The sequence below is a fragment of the Ornithorhynchus anatinus genome, chromosome 12 (assembly GCF_004115215.2).
Source record: "Ornithorhynchus anatinus isolate Pmale09 chromosome 12, mOrnAna1.pri.v4, whole genome shotgun sequence".
Lineage (NCBI taxonomy): Eukaryota > Metazoa > Chordata > Mammalia > Monotremata > Ornithorhynchidae > Ornithorhynchus > Ornithorhynchus anatinus.
In genome coordinates, this window is record NC_041739.1 from 20,881,027 (window position 1) to 20,901,691 (window position 20,665).

Genomic DNA, 20,665 nt, shown 5'->3' on the forward strand with positions numbered 1-20,665 from the left:
GTTGCCTTCCAAAATGGCCATAATATTCTGAAGGTGAAAAAAAATCACTGAAATATTTGGAAAAGTTCTTATATGCAGCAAATGTATACAAGAGAATATTGAAGCACAAAGGGACAGCAGTAGGAACTTCGAATCACAAAAACAGGACCAATTTGAGCCAGGTATTAAATAGTCCCCTTAGGTGTACTTTACTTCTGAGCACCCATTTAAAAGAATGCGTAGGTTTAAAATGTGATTAGAAATTGTTTTTTGAAGTACTGTGGTTTGTTTTTCATCTCTTCTTGGTCTTTTTGTTCCAGCTCTAATTTTGCTACTAGATCAGCTTGCATTTTCTATTGTTTGGGGCTTTTGCTGTTGAAATTGGTTTTGCATAACAAATCAACCCTCTTTGAGTTGCGGGGACACACTTGTCAGATGTGCGGTATATTCAGTTATTAATTTTTTTCTGCAAATGATGTCGCTAATCTGCCACTCTCTCAGATGAGTGCCTTATTAAAAACATCAAATTTTATGGTGCCCATTAGAGGGACCGCAGAGAAAGGAAAATTACCAGTCAAAATTCCCTGTTTACTCAATAATGTAAATTGATGTTTGCAAAATAAAATTTGGTTTACAGCCAGGATCCTGAAATATACTTGTGGCGGATGAATATATAGCAGGAATAACACAATAACCTTTAGATGATTGAGAGAAACCATCAGCCCCCACCCCTCCGGAACGAAAGCGGACACTTGGCAGTCTTTTTTTTTTTTTTTTTTTGTCCAAATGAAGTTGCTGGTTTCTTAATAAAGTATAGTGAGAATTAATGGCTATTGCATACCAGTACTGTCTAAAGAGGAACGATTGAACAGAAACACCTTTGCTCAAAATTACTAATAAGCAAATGTTTAAAATCCATCGTTCTGGGTTGCTTAAGGTACATCAAATGTTATTTACCTGTTCTCTGTTTCACAGAGCTGGAGTGGACCAGAGAAGTTGCTTGCTTTAGATGAACTTATAGATAGTTGTGAACCAACACAAGTGAAACACATGATGCAAGTGATAGAACCCCAGTTTCAACGGGACTTCATTTCCTTGCTCCCCAAAGAGGTGAGTATTATCAATTATTGCTGGGCACTGGGTGCCGTTTGACTGTGTAACGCATCATCTGCCACCTTTAAACACTTCCGTGCTAATTATGGTATTCAGTATTGTCAGTTTAGCACCGTTAATTGGTGTTAAAGAGGCCTGCAAGTTGACAAACTGCCATGACTTAATAATGCAGTTCTCAGATTAATGTATGCTTATGAGCTAAGTGACTTCTTTTTCACTCCTGGGATAAGTTCCATGAATCAGGGTAAGCCATTGTGAATTCTATCGATTGCTTTGTTTATCTTTATTAAGAATTTCTTTGAAGATAATAGTGTGTTTGGTATTTTGACACTTGTAACATTGGAAAGGAGGATTGGTGATGGTTTTCCATTGTCTGACTACCTGGGCACACGCACTCTCTATTTCTTTCTCCCTTTCTCTCTCTTTCATTTTTATTCTGTCATTCAGCTCTCTGGTCCAATAATTTCATTACTTTTACTAGGTGGTCATTTGTAAGCTTTTTGTGGACAGGGACCCTGTCTACCAACTCTACTATATCGTACTCTCCCAAGAACTCCCAGTACGGTGCTCTGCAGTCATAAGCACTCAGTAAATACATTTGATTGATTATGTATTTTTTTACCATTTACAGACGGACAGTTGTTCTGTTGAATACCTTTAAAGTTTATTTTGGAGAAATTTGAGTCTGAAATAAATCCTTTTTTATATACAATAGAATGCTTAGTTCTGTTCTCTGACATTCTGATTATTTACATTTATGTAAACAATGGGTCTAGTCCCCACCTGCCTACTTCCAATGTGACAGTGTTTTTGGTGTGTAAATGGCATTATTAAAGTTTAGATTTAGTTGTTGTCCTTTCCTTTAATATGCTAATATAATTAAATGTTTTATTAGTGGCAACCCCAGTCTTCAGTCATGTTAGCTAGACAGTGAATGTTTCTCGCTTTCTTACCCCATTGTTTTTCCTTTGCCTTCATTTTTTTTTCCCCTAGTGGATCCTTTCCTTCTCTGGTCTTGATTTCCTCTATCACTGCCTTTTGCCCTTCTGTGTATGTGTGCCTTGTGTGTGTGCGTATATTCCTATTGTCTATTCCACATACAGAGACAGAAAGAGAGGGATCTTTTCCTCAAGGCTGATTCTTTTCCAGTTTTGGAAAAGGCAGTCCCTTCTAGTTTTCCTAACTGATCATTTGAGGAAGAACTTAAATGGTTAATAATCACATTCTTTTGAAGACCAATGATGAGTCTGATTCAAGGACCGCCAGGCTAAGAAAAACTGCCTTTTCTGAAACATCTACCATTTGTTACCAAGGAAAAGATTACTCATTCCTTTAGTCCATTTTTCTGTTTCGTACTGGCTCACTACAGTCCCGAGCCCATTAAATGAAGGGCTTCAGGGAACGTCTTAGGTTCTCTCTTTTGGTTCCTGAGAAGGACACTGAATTCGGTTAACCCTCTCACAGGGATTGACTGAGAGTCAATTTATTTACCTTTTATTCTTCACAATTTTAAAAAAGTGATACTCCAAAATGTGTATAATATTTTCATTCATATAGGAGCTTTCTTCCTAGTGACCTATTTTCTCCCATTATCCAACTAGAAGAGGAATGAGTAGAAGGAATCTGTAACTTCATATGCATTTTCATGGGGATTTCCCAATTCAAAAGAATAGGACTGCACTTTTAGGATCAAGTGAAGAAAGAACATTTTTTGAGCAGGAGGAATTCAAATACAAATCTTCAGAAACACCAACTGGAATGAATAAAGCACTGACCAGAAGAACATCTTTTGGTTCTTTTTAAAGTGGCTTCAGGATGATTTAATTTAAAATAATAATAAGTGGGGTGGGAGAGATCGGGAAATAGGCAACAGCCAATCCACTGAAGGATTATTATTATTATTATTTTTTTTGCCTGGTGCCTTTTGCTCCTCATTTGCATAATGTTCCTTTCAGCTCTGCAAGAATGAAATGAATGAGGCTCCCCTTGAGTAATTGATGGGACCTATTTGAGAACTATCACCATTCATCAGAATATCTTCATCTCTATTTACTGCAGGAAATTGAACTTCAGAGCCAAGTTATAATGTCATTGAATACTGGCTAAGTTTTCTGATATAATTCTTTTTATAGATTTTAAAAGTTTATTTCCAAACAGCTCATTAAACCCACAAACTCTGAGAAGATGGCTGATGGTACACCAGGTTACACAATGCTTGAGAAATAATGTTAAGTAAAGGTGAATTTGTGGAAGAGCTGGGAAAACAACCTAAAATTCCTAACTTCTGGGTGAGCTGGGTCCTAAAGAAACACAAAATACTTGTTAAAAATCCGGCTTAATCTGTCACTGAACCACAGCCAACTTTGGGAAGCATGGCAACTGTTATGTTGTGTAGTGTTGCTATGCATAGATCCCAGGGGGAGTCCTACAAAAACTACAGAGGGGCTAATCATTCGAATCGAATCTGGATGGTCAGGGTTGACATGGACCCGATCTTTTAAAAAGTCATATCTTCAATCCCAGAACCAGCCAGTTCTTTGGTTTTTATTTCACCTCAGTAAGAGTTTGTGTGGGTATTGGCTCTATGTGTACATTTAGATTCCTTTGCTGACCAGAAGCAATGTACCACATTCCTATCCAGAAGTGCAACCTTCTGCTACACCATCTAGGTGTTCCTTAATTATGGTATTTGTTAAGCGCTTACTATGTGCCAAGCACTGTTCTAAGTGCTGAGATAGATACAAGTTAATCAGGTTGAACACAGTCCCTATCCCACATTGGGCTTGCACTCTTAATCCCCATTTTTTTCAGAAGAGGTAACTGAGACACAGAGAACTTAAATGACTTGCTCAAGGTCACGCAGCAGGCAAGCGGGGAAGGTGGGATAAGGATTCATGACCTTCTGCCTCCTAGGCTCTTGCTCTATCCACTACACCCTGCTGCTTCTCTGAAAGCATTTCTTCTGAGACAAACTGAAAGCAAAGTTACTTAAGTAAACTGACAAGTAAACCACTTTCATTGGGACCTTAGCCCTCTTTCCTGCCCTTCTACACTTTTTAGAGAGGAAGACATTTCCAGGAAAAGACTCTCTTTAAAATTTTGTTTTTGAATGGAAGTAACTTCAAAGGGAAAATCAAATCCTCAATTGCTCAGTAATCAGTACAACAGTAATCTAATTCTAGTCTTCGCCTGTGTGAGGGTGGGTGTTGGGGAGGGGAAAGGGGTGCTTGCAGTATGCTTTTTGGCTCAAAAAAATTCAACCCAAATTTGAGTTTCTAGGAGATGTGTTCTGTGCCTTTTGTGAACCTTACATACCAAACAACTGACAACCGAAGGTGAAGAAAAAATTCTTAAGCTCTGAAGTTGATACTGCCCACTTTTAAAATTAATTACTGAGCTTTGAAAGATTTTATCTTTAGCAGAATTCTGAAATGCTTTCTCAGTAAGCCTGATTTTTAGAGCAGATGTTTCACAATGTGGGTTATTTATGGAAGCTGAAGTGTAGAATCATTACTCAGAATCTTCAAATAGTAACTGTTTAAAATACATACTTAATAGAATATCAACATGATCAAAGCCATGAAAGAGCAGTTTTCCTACCAGTGCCTAAACATTCGATTCAAATTCACATAGTGATATTGGTGCAATGTGTTAGTCATTTTCTTTCCTGAAGTGAAATATTTATTTAACTATTTCACACTAGAAAATCCAAACAATTTGTTAGTCACATTGGGTACGTGCAGTTAGAGCAGTTGATGTTTTTCAGGTGAACGCATCAGTTACGAAGATGACCAGGAGCTCTTTCTTGTAGAGAATTTTCTTCCTTTTCAGCATATCGCTCCAGGACTGTCTGAATGGCCTCATTCCGAATATTCATTCATTCACTCAGTCAAATTTATTGAGCACTTACTGTGCACAGAGCACTGTACTAAGTGCTTGGGAGAGTACAATATATAGACACATTCCCTGCCCACAATGATCTTACAGTCTGTGACTTTAGGGAAAATTGATGGACCAGGACCGCGTTGTTTTTTTTCCAGTTGTTGAAACACAAGTTTTTTCCCCATTAATCTATAAATATGATATTCTAAGTAATATATTTTAAATTATTGTTGTAATCGACAGTGCTTCCTCCTGAACCATTATTCGAAGACGTGTAAGAAGGTGGAGGCCCGTACTTGCAGCTGCTCCTCCGTAGAGACACTGCCCACACCTAAAAAGTCTCCAATCTCCACCAAGATAGCTTCTTGTATAAGAGGTGACAGTAAAATGACAAGCCTAAATGATGGGGGTTTTTTTTATAAAGTTTTTAATTGTCACCTGTCAGTTCTCTGAATGGTATTGCTGCCTTAATGGCTAGCTTCCTGAAGTAGCATCTTATTATTTCTGCCTCCTTAGATTTATAAGACAGCAACGGGAACATATGTATAATTCGATTAGACATTATTGTCTCTGTAGACCCAAGAATCCCATCTAAATTGCAGCCAAGTGAATAACAAAGCAGCCCCTAGCCTTTATCCTGAGTTTTCCTTCTTTACACTTGATTGAGATGGTTTTGTTTTCAATCTGAATTTTGTCATTTAATTTTATTTTTAAAAATGAAAGAGGTTATACTGCTTTCTCAAAACGTCAACTCTAGCATTGATTTTTATCGTTTGGTTTTGCTGTGGGTCTGTTATGCCTTAAAGTTATCCTTAATTCGTCCTCTCTAGAAGAAAGCAGTACACTCAATTCTCCAAAAGCGCAGTAATAATAACAGCCCTCTCCAGTAGACCGTAGTATTCTCTAAATCTTCTCACCCGCAGGTTGCCAGCTTCTTTATGAATATGAGGACAGTGATTTTTGAGGGAGGGTAGACGGGAGAGGAGAAGGCAGACTCGAAAGACCAGAAAGCCATCATTTTGGGTCTCGTCAGCTGTGTTAAGAAACTCCTGGGTCGTGTCAGAGACTTGGGATAAGCGGGTCTTAGAGTCCAGCTGAAAAAGCCGTTGCCCCCAAGGAACGGGGAGCCCAATGATCTCATTTGCCAAGTTACTTTTGAAACTTGAAAATGAATGAAAATAAATGTGTGGGTGTAATCCGAGACGAGTGCTGTCAGAGCTGGGGTAACAAGGTCCTTCATTCTCTAGGCTGGAGTGTACAGGGTTTGGCCCGTGGGTCACACCCGGTCCTAGAAATAATCCTAACCAAGCTACCTAGGAAGTAATAATAGTAATGCCTTGAATTTAGAGAGTGCTTTCTCAGTAGGTGTCTCATTTAATCCGCCCCACATCCCTGGGAGACAGGAGACCCAGGTATTATTTTCCCTATTTTACAGATGAGGGAACTGAAGCCCAGAGATGTTTAATATCTTTCCCAGAGTCGTACAGCAGGCCGCTGGAAGGATCCTCAGGAGTCTTCCAGCCTCCTTGATCTCAGCTGCCTTCGACACTGAAGTCCCCCCTTCTCCTAGAAACAGCCAACTGGGTCCCTCCTCCTTTCTCTCTGGCTGCACCTTTCTCAGGCTCTTTCACTGGATCCTCCTCTGCCTCCCAGCCCCTAACTCTGGGAATCCCTCAAGGCTCAGTTCTGGGTCCCACTCCCCTGGAGAACTCATTCATTCCCACGGCTTCAATTACCATCTCTCTGTGAGCATTTCCCACATCTACCTCTCTAGTCCCAATCTCTCTTCTTCTCTTCAGATTCATATTTCCTCCTGCCTTCAGGACATCTCTACTTGGAGGTCCTGCCGACACCTCAAATTCAACATGTACAAAACAGTACTCCTCAACTTCCCACCCAAACCCTGTCCTCTCTTAAACTTTACCATCACAGTCCACATCTTCCCACTCCTCAAAAATCTCCAATGGTTAATAGTAAAAATAATAATAATAATGTTGGTATTTGTTAAGCGCTTACTATGTGCAGAGCACTGTTCTAAGCGCTGGGGTAGATACAGGGTAATCAGGTTGTCCCACGTGAGGCTCACAGTTAATCCCCATTTTACAGATGAGGTAACTGAGGCACAGAGAAGTGAAGTGACTTGCCCACAATCACACAGCTGACAAGTGGCAGAGCCAGGAGTCGAACTCATGACCTCTGACTCCGAAGCCCAGGCTCTTTCCACTGAGCCACGCTGCTTCCACAACAAACAGAAACTTGTTTCCCTCAGTTTTAATCAGTTAATAAATGGTATTTATTGAGCACTTACTGTATGCAGAGCACCATACCAAGTGCTTGAGAAAGTACAGTATACTAAGAGGTGGTAGATGCAATCCCTGCCCACAAGGAGCTCATGTCCTTTTATTGTTATATGGTACTCTCCCAAGTGCTACTACAGTGCTTTGTACACAGTAAGTGCTAAATAAATACGAATGAATGAATGAAAGGAGCTTATACCCAATCAATGAAAGGAGCCTATGCTCAATCAGTTCTCCCCTTCCTACTTTACCTCACCGATTTCCTTCTGCAACCCAGCCCAAACCCTTCTCTCCTAATGTCAACCTACTCACTGTACCCCAGTCTCATCTATCTTGCCAGCCACCCCATGATCATATCTTCCCTCCAGCTTGGAGCTTCCTGCCCTTTCAAATCCAGCAGACCACCACTCTCCTCACTTTTGAAGCCCTTCTAAAATGACATTTCTTCCAAGAAACCTTCCCCGACTTGATATTTGCCTACTGCACTTACATACATATCCCTATACCCTGACATTTCCCTTATCTGTATTTATTTCAACATCTATCTTCCCCCTTCTTGACTAAGATCCTCTAGACCGTAATTTCACTGTGGGCAGCCAATACAACTCTGTTGTATTGTTTTATTGAACACTCCCAAGTGCTTAGTAGAGTGCTCAGCACACAGTAAGTGTGCTGATGGTAGGCAGGGATTATGCCTATCAACTCTAACATATTGTACTCTCCCACATGCTTGATGCAGTGCTCGGCACACACACTTTATGTTCAGTAAATGCCATTAATTGAAGTGTATCCTTTGTAACTTAATGAAAATATTGGGATTACTGTAGAGTCAAAATAATCACCCATTCCTTTTTTCACTTTTATATTCAAGAATCTTCCCCTTAGACTATGAGCCCCATGTGAGACAGGAACTGTGTCCATTCTTATTCAGTTGTGTCTACCCCAGTGCTTGAAATATGGTAAATGCTTAGCAAATATTATAAGTAGTATTAGTGTTAGTGTTAGTATTAAGCTTTCAGCATATTTATGTTCCTTTCACTTAAGTTTGTATATAAATTTGTCCCGCCTGCTTCACTTAGGTTTTAAAGTCCTAGTGGATAAGAATGGTGTCTACTATTTCCTTTGAACTTCCTTTCTCTGGGACAGAGAGTGCTCAAATGCTATTGCCCATCAGATTGAAGATCTATGGAAGGGCCAGCATTTGACCAATTACAGGAAGTCACATCATCTCTGATTCTATGATTAGGCCTATTAAACAGATCCTCTTGCAGACTAATGCCTCTCTGTGCATGAAAATAGCTCTCTTGACCATGTGCCAAATAATATTGTATAAATCAATCATGCATTGCGATAAGACGTTTCATAAAATAATTATATAATGTTAGCAGAAATGCCTGATCTCACCGGGATTAAAGAGAGGTATAGATTGGGTTATTGTCCCTGTTTGCTTGGGCGGCAGGGGGGAGATGGGGTGGTGTGTGTGTGTGTGTGTGTGTTGCCTCCAAGGGAGGTACTGCTGCCATGTCTAGGAACTCCTGTTCTTTCCACCTCCCTCTCATTTACTGAACCCCGTAATGCCCTTGCCAGAACAGGAAATCCTCTCTGGCTATTTCACCAGAGAGCCCAGCCTGCTCCTGTCTACCCCAGTGCACCCCCACATACCTCTCACTTCACCCCAACCCAGGATCAGCACAAGGGTGGAGTTAGGTTTTAAAGGGAGAACCAGATGGAGAAAAAGAGGTGAGAATGGAGAATCCCTGGCCAAAGCTTAAACCTTAATTAAACCAAAAGGCAGGTCGAACAGAGGGATGAGGGGGAATGTTATGAATCAGGGTATAGTGGTGCAAGGAAGGGATTAATGCCTGTCTCTCCCTCTAGTCTGTAAATTCATCTGTGGGTAAGGAATGGGTCTACCAACTCTGTTATACTGTACATTTCCAAGCCCTTAGTACAGTGCTCTGCACGCAGTATGCACTAAATAAATACCATCAATGACGACTAGGGAGGCGATGGACTCACCCCATCGAATCCAATGGTTTTGCCACCAATTTTTTTGCTGACTTGCATGGCAAAGGAGGGACCATTGGGGAAATGTGGGCAATAGCCTTCTTCCTAGGGAATGGAGCTAATGCTGAAAGAGAAACAAGGAGGCCCTGCCCAGAGGAGTGTGGCCTAGAAGAGAGAGGAAGTGTGAGGGCTGCTAAGCAAGAGTGAGGCGTTGGGGCCACGACAGCAAGAGCCAGAAGTACCTCAGGCTACCAAGGTCCCCATGCGCAGGGCAGGAGTGCTACCATGGTAATCACAGTTAAAGCAGGGGGTGAGACCTGGCCGTCACTCCAGAGGTCACCCTCCTCAGCCCCAAAACAAATGCTCAGTGGACCAAGCAGGGCCAAAGAGAGCGTGGCACCCCCACAGTTCTGTTTGTATCCTCATTTTGATGCATCTGCAATGATCCGAATCCTCGGTGGGGGAGTGGAAGAGCCCTCGACACTTTTACGGTAGAGCAGCAATTGAACATTTTATTTCCTATCTCTCCACAGCTGGCACTTTATGTGCTTTCATTCCTGGAACCCAAGGACCTGCTGCAGGCAGCTCAGACATGCCGCTACTGGCGAATTCTAGCTGAAGACAACCTTCTGTGGAGAGAGAAATGCAAGGAAGAGGGTAAGGTTCAAAGTTAGGTGAAAAAACTGCTGAGAGACAGGAAGTAACCCCCCAAATTAGCAGCATATAAAAGATGACTTCCAAAAGATTTTTAAAAAATTGGAAAGGATCGTGTTCTCTAAAGGTTGGGAGTTGGGTGGCGGGAGAATTGCCATTACGAAACAGAAAGTGTAGAGTGAGCAGGGTCTCTTGACACTCGAGAGCTCAATAAAACCAATGTTACAATGGTGAAATTTGCAAAGCAGGGAGGTGTACTTTGCTGTACTTTTGCTGCACTTGATGAAGCTTTAAGCCCAAAAGAAAAAGCTGAATATAAATGGTGTGGATAGGGAAAGATGAAACGAAGAGTTTCAAATTTCAGCTTGTTCAAATATTCATTCATTCATTCAGTCGTATTTGTTGAGCGCTTACTGTTTGCAGAGCACTGTGCTAAGAGCTTGGAAAGTACAATTTGGCAACAGATAGAGATAATCCCTACCCTACAACAGGCTCACAGTGTAGTCGTACTATGACTAATAGAAATGAAACCCCCATTTTAATCCAAAGGAGCACCCACCTTTCTGATAAAACCTTTCACTGGAGCTCCTTAAAATGAGTAATTTTGACGAATTGCAGTTGTGGCTATGCTTCTGTTGTATCTCCCAAGCACTTTGAATTCAGGGACCCCTTGATAAATATCATTACTACTATTTTTATTTCCCCTTGCAACTTGCTGACAAGACATTTTTGAGGGTTTTTTAGTGGTATTAAGTGCTTACGCTGTGCCAGGCACTGTGCTAAGCGCTGGGGTAGGTACAAACTATGGGAAGCAGCGTGGCTCAGTGGAAAGAGCATGGGCTTGGGAGTCAGAGATCGTGGGTTCTAATCCCCGCTCCGCCACTTGTCTGCTGTGTGACCTTGGGCAAGTTACTTAACTTCTCTGTGCCTCCGTTCCCTCATCTGTAAAATGGGGATTAAGATTGTGAGCCCCATGTGGGACAACCTGATTACCCTGATTCCCAGCATTTAGAACAGTGCTTGGCACATACAAGAATTATTCTTAAACTGATCAGGATAGACACAGTCCCTGTCCCACATGGGGTTCACAGTCTTAATCCCCATTTTTGCAGATGAGGTAACTGAGGTCCAGAGAAGTTAAGTGACTTGCCCGAGGTTGGAAATCAGTTTCTTAATGGCTCTATCCAATTTTTTTTATAAGTAAAGCCCCCCGATCACCTTAGATACGCAAGTACCAAATTTGTTCAGCTGAAGAGAATGCCAAGTTGGAGATGGGAGAGAACTGAACTAAAAGTAAAGAAAGGAGCAGTGGATGGTTTGTTCCCAAAAAGTCTACTAATGCTATCTTAGTTTTGAATGAGATCGTGAAAATAGCTGTGAAATTGAAGGAGAAGTTGATACTGATGACTCGTAGTCAAGGACAGTGAAATGAGGTAAATGATAAAGAATGGAACAGGGTCCAGTAGTTCTAAAGGATAAGGTTGTTGAAAGTGCTCTGAAATGTGGATTTTATATTTTTGATTGAAGAAAATGATTAGTTTAAATTGTGTTACTTTCAGGGATTGATGAACCATTGCATATCAAAAGAAGAAAAGTAATAAAGCCAGGGTTTATACATAGCCCATGGAAAAGTGCTTACATCAGACAGCATAGAATTGATACTAACTGGCGGCGAGGAGAACTGAAATCTCCTAAGGTAACTATTCTGAACTAAGTTCATGTGTGACAGGAATTCTTAAAATGCACCAAAATCTTTTAGAATAACTGAAAAGGGTAGCTGTCTAAGCTTTGATAGCTAATTTTTTCTACCCTGAAAAATACTCAGACCTGACAGAGGAAGGCATGTTAAAGTGACTGTGTTGTAATGGCTATGTATATTTTTGCTGTTACTCTTTTGGAGTGAAAATTTCTGAACACCCTGTTGGTGAAGTTTATTTGTCTTGAACTCAAAAAAAAAAAAAAAAAGCCCCAAATAGCTGCTTCATTTTGCTTGATTTTTTTTCTTCCTATCTCTGCTATAATTCAGGTGGGGTTTTTTGGTGTCCTTAAGGCTTTCTACACTTTGAAAGTACTTGAAATCTTACCTAAGCATGACTTTGAATTTAAAATATGGCCAGCTTTCACTTGAATGCTTAATTTTTATGTAGCAACAATTCTCCAGGGTCAATCTTGGGGTGGACCGTTGGACTGATATTGTTCGTAGGAGATTCAAGAGTGAAGAATAAATTGAATCCCTTTGGGTCCCTTTCATTTGAGACTATATTTAACCCCTTAAAATGCAGCCATATAAATCCTGAACCATGTGAAACTATAGAATTCTAGCTTGATCCTCCATAGTATCTTTGTTTCATCTATATGCTTCGTAGACTGGGACTTCTAAAATATATTTTTAAAATTGCATTTGAGTTTTATTTACAAACAAAATACATATGAAATCATATATGTAAGAAATTGATATTAAAAATCCTGCCCTTCTCTGAGGTTTAGTGTTTTGTAAGTGCTCGTTCTAGGTAGTCTTTCTGAAAATGCTCTCCTTTCTCAGTGATGCGATTTTCTTTCTGTTTATATACCAGTATTTAAAAGCATGGCTCAGAAATGGATCTGGTTCTTGTATCTGTCCTCTCAGGTGCTCAAGGGCCACGATGACCACGTGATCACCTGCTTACAGTTCTGTGGTAACCGAATAGTTAGTGGTTCCGACGACAACACATTAAAAGTCTGGTCAGCAGTTACAGGCAAAGTAAGTTTCCCTGTGGAAAACATTGTTTGCCAAGTGACCATTTCCTCGACGCATTGTGTTTCTAACGACTCAAAGTGGGAGGGGAAAGCAAGATTGAATTCCGGCTGCCTGGTTATTATAAGTAGCAAGAATTCAGGTCGTCCTCTCCAGTAACCGAAAGAAGGCAGTTTGAAGAAAGTCACCGTGATGGGGAATTGCGATGCTGGTGTTACAATAGGCATATACCCTGGCTCACTTGGCAGTTATTTCACTTTTGTGGAGCCATTTGTGACATGGATTCCTGAGCATTTGGACAGATGCTGTGCTTTATCTCTTTTAAAGCTTCATTGGTCTCGCGACTGTCAGCCTGAACATTGAATGTTACTTTTATCTTTTAGTTTTTTCAAGGCGTGATTATGCAAGATTGTTTCCCCCCTTGACTAGTGTCATTGTTATGTTGCATGTCATTTGGAAGTCAAATATTTCATGTTCGATTAGACCCTTCTCGAGCAGTGGGAAAGGGAAGTTAACCAGACAAGGAACTGAGATTGCAGCTTAGTGAAAGAAGCAGTCCCCAAATCACCTGGAGTGCACACAACATTATCGGCCTTGAAATGATGCAGTGGTGAAATCTACTTATCTGCCCGGGGCAGAAATCGTATTTGGGTAGGAAAAGTAACTGGCCTTTTTCCAGGACTTTAAAAAAATGAAAGGAGAAGAGAGTGTGGAAAATGTTCCCGTTTGAGGCAGTATTTTAATCCCAACTTCCTTTTTTCATTTCAGTATTATATCATTAATCTTCTAAATATTCTGAGTCAGAATTTCAAGATATGAAAAAGCTCCTCATTGCCACTGTGTAATATTAGTTTTGGATTTATCTTCAAGGTTTTAACGTCTGTCTTTACATGTCTAGAAGTAGCTTGGCTGGATCCTAACTACTGCCTTGGGGAGGATTCAGATGAAATGTGGTATGCAGCCACACCCTGTTCTCGGCATTCTTTCATGAGAACTGTTCCCCTGAAAGAAACCACGTTCAATTTAAGTGTTCTTTCATCGGAAATGCCAGGCTGGAGCTGTCATACCTTAGTGAGAAACGCTAGCTCTCTACAGCCTCACCCGGCCCCGATGTTTAAACGGAATGTGCTTCCGACTATGTGCGGTGAATTTTGACAGTATGGTCTTAGACCAACGTTTAAAATTCTTTCCTAATAGTCTCAAGAGTGAAATGTTCTGGGTGATCGTTCTTTTTTTTACCGCAGTTACAATGGATGTTGAAAATGTAGTTAAAATCCCTTCCTGCTGACATAAGGTATTGGTCTTCAATCTTCCATTAGTGCTTAAGAACATTGGTGGGTCATACTGGTGGAGTTTGGTCATCGCAGATGAGAGACAACATCATCATCAGTGGGTCTACAGACCGGACGCTGAAGGTTTGGAATGCCGAGACCGGGGAATGCATCCATACTTTATATGGGCACACTTCCACCGTTCGCTGCATGCATCTCCACGAGAAAAGGTAAAATCAAACTCTTGAAATCAGTTTTTCCCTTCCCACCACACCCCCTTTCTTTTGACCCCATTTACTTACCTTTTTTGCTAACAAATTGGAAGCCAAAGTGCATAGAGCTCAGGTGGATCAGGACAGTTTTAAAGATGGGTTTCAAATCTAACCACATGAATCCATACCACTTTTAAACCTATGGGATGATAGGAATGGAATTAAAATGTCCTCTAACTAGAGAGCTTATTTATTTGATGGCAAAGCAGGGGCTAGTGTGCACGTGGATCTAGGACTTCCTAGAGTAGCAGTATCCTTTGCACTGGTGTGTTCCTTGGAATTGGTGTAGCCTTTTTCTGAGAATGTCACCATGCTACAACCACAAAGGGGTTTTGTTTCCAAGGGATTTTAATGATCCTATTCAGTCTTGCCCTGTTAGGCTCTAGTGCCTGTGATCTCAGGCTTCGAGAGGTGATATTTGGCATAGAAATACAATGAAATTGGCAGTAGATACTGTAAACGATAGTCTAGTCCAAAGGGAACATCCATGAACCGGGAAGCATAGGGACTCCTGGTTTCAGTCTTGATCATTTCTTGGCCTTATACAATTCACCTAACCTCTCAGCTTTCAGTCTACAGATATTTCCCGAGGGTAGAATAGGGCTTTGCATATTTCAGAAAACTCAGGGTACTTTTTTTCCCTAATTTAAAAAAATAAAATATTTTGGCGGCAATTTTGGAAGGGAATGGTTACCACTTTTTACATTTTGGGAGACAAGGCAAAACAAAGCATATGAATTTAATCATGTTTAGCAATAATGCAGTATATAAATGCTGTGTTGCACAAAACCACTAATAAAGCCTGTTTTTTAAATGACACTGTAGCCTTCTCAAAAATGAAGGCCAGCGAGCAATGCCTGTACAATAAAATGAATTCTAGGTGGACAACAGTGTGGGCAACAGTGCAGGGCAAGGGCACGTTCTCTTATCCCCCTTCTCCTCTTTAGGTTTTTGTGGCCTTTGGAAAGCCCTGATGGAGAGGTGGTTTCCAAAAGAGAGGTGGTTTCCAAAAGAGTTCTGTTAGTTTACACACAAATGGACAGGAATACTGAGTTGAATTCGGTATCTTGTCAGTGGGCCCTTCCTCCCTCCTTCCTCTAAACCTGCCTGCAGTCTCACACACCTGGCAGAATTGCGCCAGCTGAGAGGAGGGGAATAAAGTGGATGCATAATAAAATACATTTTCCCTTGTGAGTTGAACAGAAATTTCCACCTGTGCAAACAGGATGGGTATTTTTGTGTAGGGAAAGGAGTCCACCACTGGTTTGGCTGCAGACTGGGTGGTTTGGGCAAGTCCCTTTGCCTCTGTAAACTGAAGTGAAAATATGCCCTCCCAACCTTGTACAGTTGACAACATGAAGTGTATGTTAAGACATAGTGAGTAGTTCAGCAGAAGGTCGTGCGTCTATACCAGGTGCTATAATTGAGATGGAGTCTCCCGTCAAAAACAACAGGCAAGCCACCTAGGTCTTGTCATTCTGGTGCATTTTGTTATTGTCGGGCCACTTCTCCAACTCTCGAAACAGTAGTGACCTAAGGTTGGGCTGGGGCTCCATACTGTCTGTATTTTTAGTACCCTATCATATGTTCCCATCAGCTCTAGTTGGAAGGAGTCCATTTCTGAAAATTTTAGTGGTGCATATGATCAATGGCAAGCGGCCTAGGATTTATGGACTTGCTTACACTGTCCTTTGCACTCATTCACATGCCTGCTTGACTGATTTGTTTTTGACCACTCTATTTGTAAACATTTTTATGCGTATCCCCTGGGTTAGAATGCAATTTCCAGATGGGCAAGAAAGGGGACCCTTTGTTGTTCTCTATTTCCCAAGTGCTTAGGACGGGGCACTATGCTAAGCTGGGGCTCCGTAAAGGCGGCTAGTACCACCACCGCCAGTTTTAAGTGCTGCCTCTTATTTTCACAGAGTTGTCAGTGGTTCTCGAGATGCCACGCTTAGAGTTTGGGACATCGAGACAGGCCAGTGTCTACATGTTCTGATGGGTCACGTTGCTGCTGTCCGATGTGTCCAGTATGACGGCCGCAGGGTTGTTAGTGGAGCATACGATTTTATGGTGAAAGTATGGGATCCGGAGACTGAGACCTGCCTCCACACGCTGCAAGGGCATACTAACAGAGTCTATTCATTACAGGTAAGAGATTCTATCTACCGACACACTTTTCCTTGGTTGCCCCACTGGCAAGTCATAAAGGTTTGTCCTACTCTAATCACAGTTAAATTGCTGATGCTTTCCTGACTGCTAATCCAAAACTAGATAGATAAGCCTAGAATTATTTATTATTATTTTAGTATCATTACTGTTATCATTCTCGTACCACATTAAAACATTTTCAACTTTCTTCCAAGAGTCAGGGTTTGTTTGTTTTTTTTTTTCCAGTGTTGTTTGTTAAGGGCTTACTATGTGCCAGGCACCGTACTATGCTCTGGGGGTAGATACAAGCTAATCAAGGTGGATACAGTCAATGTCCCACATGGAGCTCAGTCTTAATCCCCATGTTACAGATGAGGGTAACTAAGGCACAGAGAAATGAAGTGACTTGCCCAAGGTCACACAGCAGACTAGTGGCAGAGCTGGGATTGGAATCCAAGTCCTTCTGACTCCCGAGCCTGTGCTCTAGCCACTAGGCCACGCTGCTTCTCCTTCACTGGAAAAGTACTTATGCTTAGCAATTGGAATCTGCCAGTCTTAGAGGTTAAGCTGTGTTACAGTGGTTAACTTTGAGCTAATTTCACTGGAATGCAACCTGGGTTTTAATTCACTCCTCAAGAGAGGATTAATTTGACCAAAAAGCTGTCCTTTGCTTTGATAGTTTGGAGGTTGATGGACCATGTAATTGTGATTCCATCCCCACTTAACATGGAACCACCGCCTTTTTTTTTTTTTTTTTTTTTTGCCTGGGACCGCTGCTGCCATACCGGGGGCATTCCTGAAATGATTCAATGTAATGAGCCATAGTCTTGAGGAGGTGACTTCAGTGAGCCGTTAGAACCAGTGAATTTTAGCCATCTGAGCAAAGCGCCCTGGGATAAGCTTAAAAACCTAGTAAAGCGTGAATTACTCAGTGACGATGAATAAGGGATAATAATGCTAGAATTTTCCAATAATACCATTTTTGATTAATTGAGGGGAATTTTACTTTCTGCAGGAAGCTTGAACTAAAATATAAAACATGTTTCCTTCATTTGCAGGTGCCTGTCTGAGCAGGTCTAAAATATATGAGCAGTGCCTTGTTAGACCCTGGTCAAACCTTATCTTGCAGTTTCTAGTTCTGCCACTAAGACTCGGGGTTCAGTATTTTCTTCTATCCACTAAGTGGCAAACAGCTCCTATTTAAGGATGTTAGGGAATAAATCCTGTAAACAATTAATTATTGCCAAGAGCATTGAATTCATTTTTCTGGAAAACTCCCTAAAATGGAAGAAAGTCTTTTGGGGTGGGAATTGTAGGAAGTGGAGGTAAGATTCCTCGTCAGAAACTCTCCCTCTGTTTGGGAAGCCAAGGTCCCTCCTGTCTGCCCAGGTCAGCCTTGTAACACCAAGTTCTAAGTAAGTGACTTTTTCCTTTGGTCTCCCATCCGAAGAGAGGCGGAATGTGCAAGGACAGGTGTTTCACATGTTTGCTTTTGCTTGCTCCATTCTGCCTGTTTGGACAGGAAGTTTTCTAAATCCTTTTTGGTGAGGAAGGCGACAATTTGAAACTGTAGTGATTTTTCAGTTCCGAGGGTCAGGGTGGACCTGATTACACCCTATAGCAACTCGTCCATCCATCGCAGGATGCTTTATGAGGAGCAGCAAAGAGGCAGAGGGGTGGGAGAGGGGGCATCAACCTAGGCTGCAATTGGTGCTTTCCTATCTTAGAATCAGCAGTGGAAAAAATAATGGTGGTATTTGTTAAGCATAGTTAAGCGCTTACTAAATCGGGTTGGATAAAGTTCCTGTCCCACGTGAGCTCACAGTCTAAGTAGGGAAAGGAAGAGACTAAATCTAAAATAAGAGGGAGAATGGGAAAAGGAGGAGACTAAATCTAGAAACAGAGGGCGGCAACAAAAAGGGAAAACGAGAGAAACATAATGAGGGACGAGGGGGAAAATATGGTGTAGAGGCTTTTAGTAATTCACGTAGCATCTCATAGCAATCATTTCTAAGAACAAGTCAGAGCAGGCTTAATGAGGAGAGAACGGCCTGGCTGGGGAGGGGAGTAGCCGGTGTACATCCATGTTGATCATCAAACCCACACCTCGGCCTCATCCCAAACCCGATGGGTCGTTTGTTAGAGAACATTTTGTCCTAATTAGCATTAGGGTCACGTGAACAGTTTTCTAATTGGAATCACTTTTGAGCACTGTAAAAGGTACCTCCGGCCTTTCTGAACGTGTAGATGCTGACAAGTAAATTTCCTTTATCACAAGCTCTGTGTTAGCAGCTTCCTCTTCCTTCTGGGAAGTAGTGCTAAGGGACAATCCTCACTGGCACCAGAGCCAATCAGAGGTATGTAGATCCCATGTGTGATGGCTGGGCCTTAAAAGAAAACAAAAAAACAAACAAAAAAGGTTTGAAAACGCTTAATGTTTATTTGCAAATTTAAAATGTCAGAACTAATGTCTAAGAAAACGTTAACACCCTGCAGCTAGTTTCCTGCCTGTTAGCATGCTAAACTATGCTGGCGTTGGGTGCTTTGCAAGCATGCCCTGTACAATTCTGCTTGATGTCGTAGCTATTCACCTTAGCAGACGGGTGGCAAAATGGGTTTCTGCCCTCAAACACGTTTTTTCCTCATTAGGAAAAAAGGCCATAGGGCGGGATGCAGCTATAGCTGCCCATCAGTGGATACTAACATAACCTGTCTCTTGTAGTTCGATGGCATCCACGTAGTGAGTGGCTCCCTGGATACTTCAATCCGAGTTTGGGATGTGGAGACAGGAAACTGCATTCACACTTTAACAGGACACCAGTCGTTAACAAGTGGAATGGAACTCAAGGACAACATTCTTGTCTCTGGAAATGCAGATTCTACAGTTAAAATCTGGGATATCAAAACAGGACAGTGTTTACAGACATTGCAAGGTGAGCCTTGATTACCCAGACTTAATATCTTAAGGCAAAATGTTTATTTCATTAAGTGTGTGACCATTTCCTTTGGAACTATAGCAGTTGGACCGAGTAGCTTGGGGTGAGTGTCTTAGGTTTAAACCCGAAAGAAGCGCCGCTCTCAAAGCTGATGTACTGTTTCTCCAGCACACGAGTACCCCGAGTACCCTGTCACCTTCACAACCAATTAAGAAAATCACCCATCAAACATCCCATCCTTTGGTGGCACATGGGAGGATGGTCGGACTTGAGACTCTAAGTCCGAAGGGAGCAGGGGACGTGTCTGCTAATTCGGTTGTATTGTGCTCTCCCACTAGCTTAGTACAGTTCTCTACACTTAGTAAGCGCTCAGTAAATACAATCGATCGATCAGCTGTGACGAGCTTCATTCGCGTTCTGACTGGGAAAAGCTAGCCCAATTTTGGACTTTACTTTTCTGACAAGTCAGATGGCCCCTTTAGGTTCAAAGCAAGTAGGAGGTGGCACTTTCGTTTTTTGAAGTCTCTTGGCCCCTTGAAAAATCAGTTGATTCGGGATGGGAAGCCGCCTACCCCAGCAGCTAGTAACATAAGAGAAAACCATAGGCTATTTAAACAGAGGAGCTAGACAGATTTTAGTGTGGGCTTTGGCTGTAACTTCATGTAGTTGGCCTCAGATGGTGGTGGTGTTGCTGTTTTTCAGAGAGGTTTTTTTTCACAATGCCTTCCCTCGTATTTTTCTTCCTAAATGAATGCATTCTGCCCTCCGTGCTTCTGAAGGAGTAGGCTTTTCCCAGGCTTGGATCAAGCCCTGCTGTGTTAAAGGCCTACTGTTACAGTGACATTTTTTGAAATCCTTTTGATATATCCTGACAAATCAGCATCAAAATCCTATCCTAGACTTTCAGCCCCCCGGGATTATGTTTTTTCAGTCAGGAGCATGGTTGACTCCTAATAGCTTTCTGAACTGGCGCTTCCTCTCCAGAAACTCTCCCTCCTTCTGGGGGCTCGAGTTGTGTTCCTTAAGTTGTCACCTTTGGCTGGCCAAGTCGCTGTGGCATTAGAAGGGTCACCTAAGGAGCAGGCGTGCCCATCAGCAGGCTGGCCAAGGCCACGGTCACAGCAGAGCGCCACGGAGAAACGCAAAGGACCTAACTCTCCTATCTCTAACCCTGATCAAAAGGCCTAGATAATGGAACTCGAGAAAATTACACCCTCGCTCAGAAAATAGATCCTGCGTCTGTCCACAACCACAGAGGTCCTGAGAGATCTGAGCATAAGGTTTCTAAATGTGTGCCTCTTTAAATAGCTCCCCTACAGTCTGTCCTAACGTAGGAGCCTCCTTCAAATGACTATGCGAGTAACCTAGA

General features: G+C 41.8%; 1 protein-coding gene across 8 annotated transcripts in view; it reads left to right on the forward strand.

Annotated features, from left to right (window-relative positions):
• FBXW7 (F-box and WD repeat domain containing 7) overlaps positions 1-20,665 on the forward strand; it is a 217,178-nt gene that overhangs the window by 194,583 nt on the left and 1,930 nt on the right. For all 8 annotated transcript variants that reach the window (XM_029076398.2, XM_039913749.1, XM_039913750.1 and 5 more), the window contains 7 exons: positions 955-1,089; positions 9,812-9,935; positions 11,492-11,628; positions 12,559-12,672; positions 13,986-14,167; positions 16,135-16,360; positions 19,083-19,293. In XM_029076398.2, coding sequence (XP_028932231.1) covers positions 955-1,089; positions 9,812-9,935; positions 11,492-11,628; positions 12,559-12,672; positions 13,986-14,167; positions 16,135-16,360; positions 19,083-19,293 — 1,129 coding nt within the window. The remainder of the gene's footprint in view (positions 1-954; positions 1,090-9,811; positions 9,936-11,491; positions 11,629-12,558; positions 12,673-13,985; positions 14,168-16,134; positions 16,361-19,082; positions 19,294-20,665) is intronic.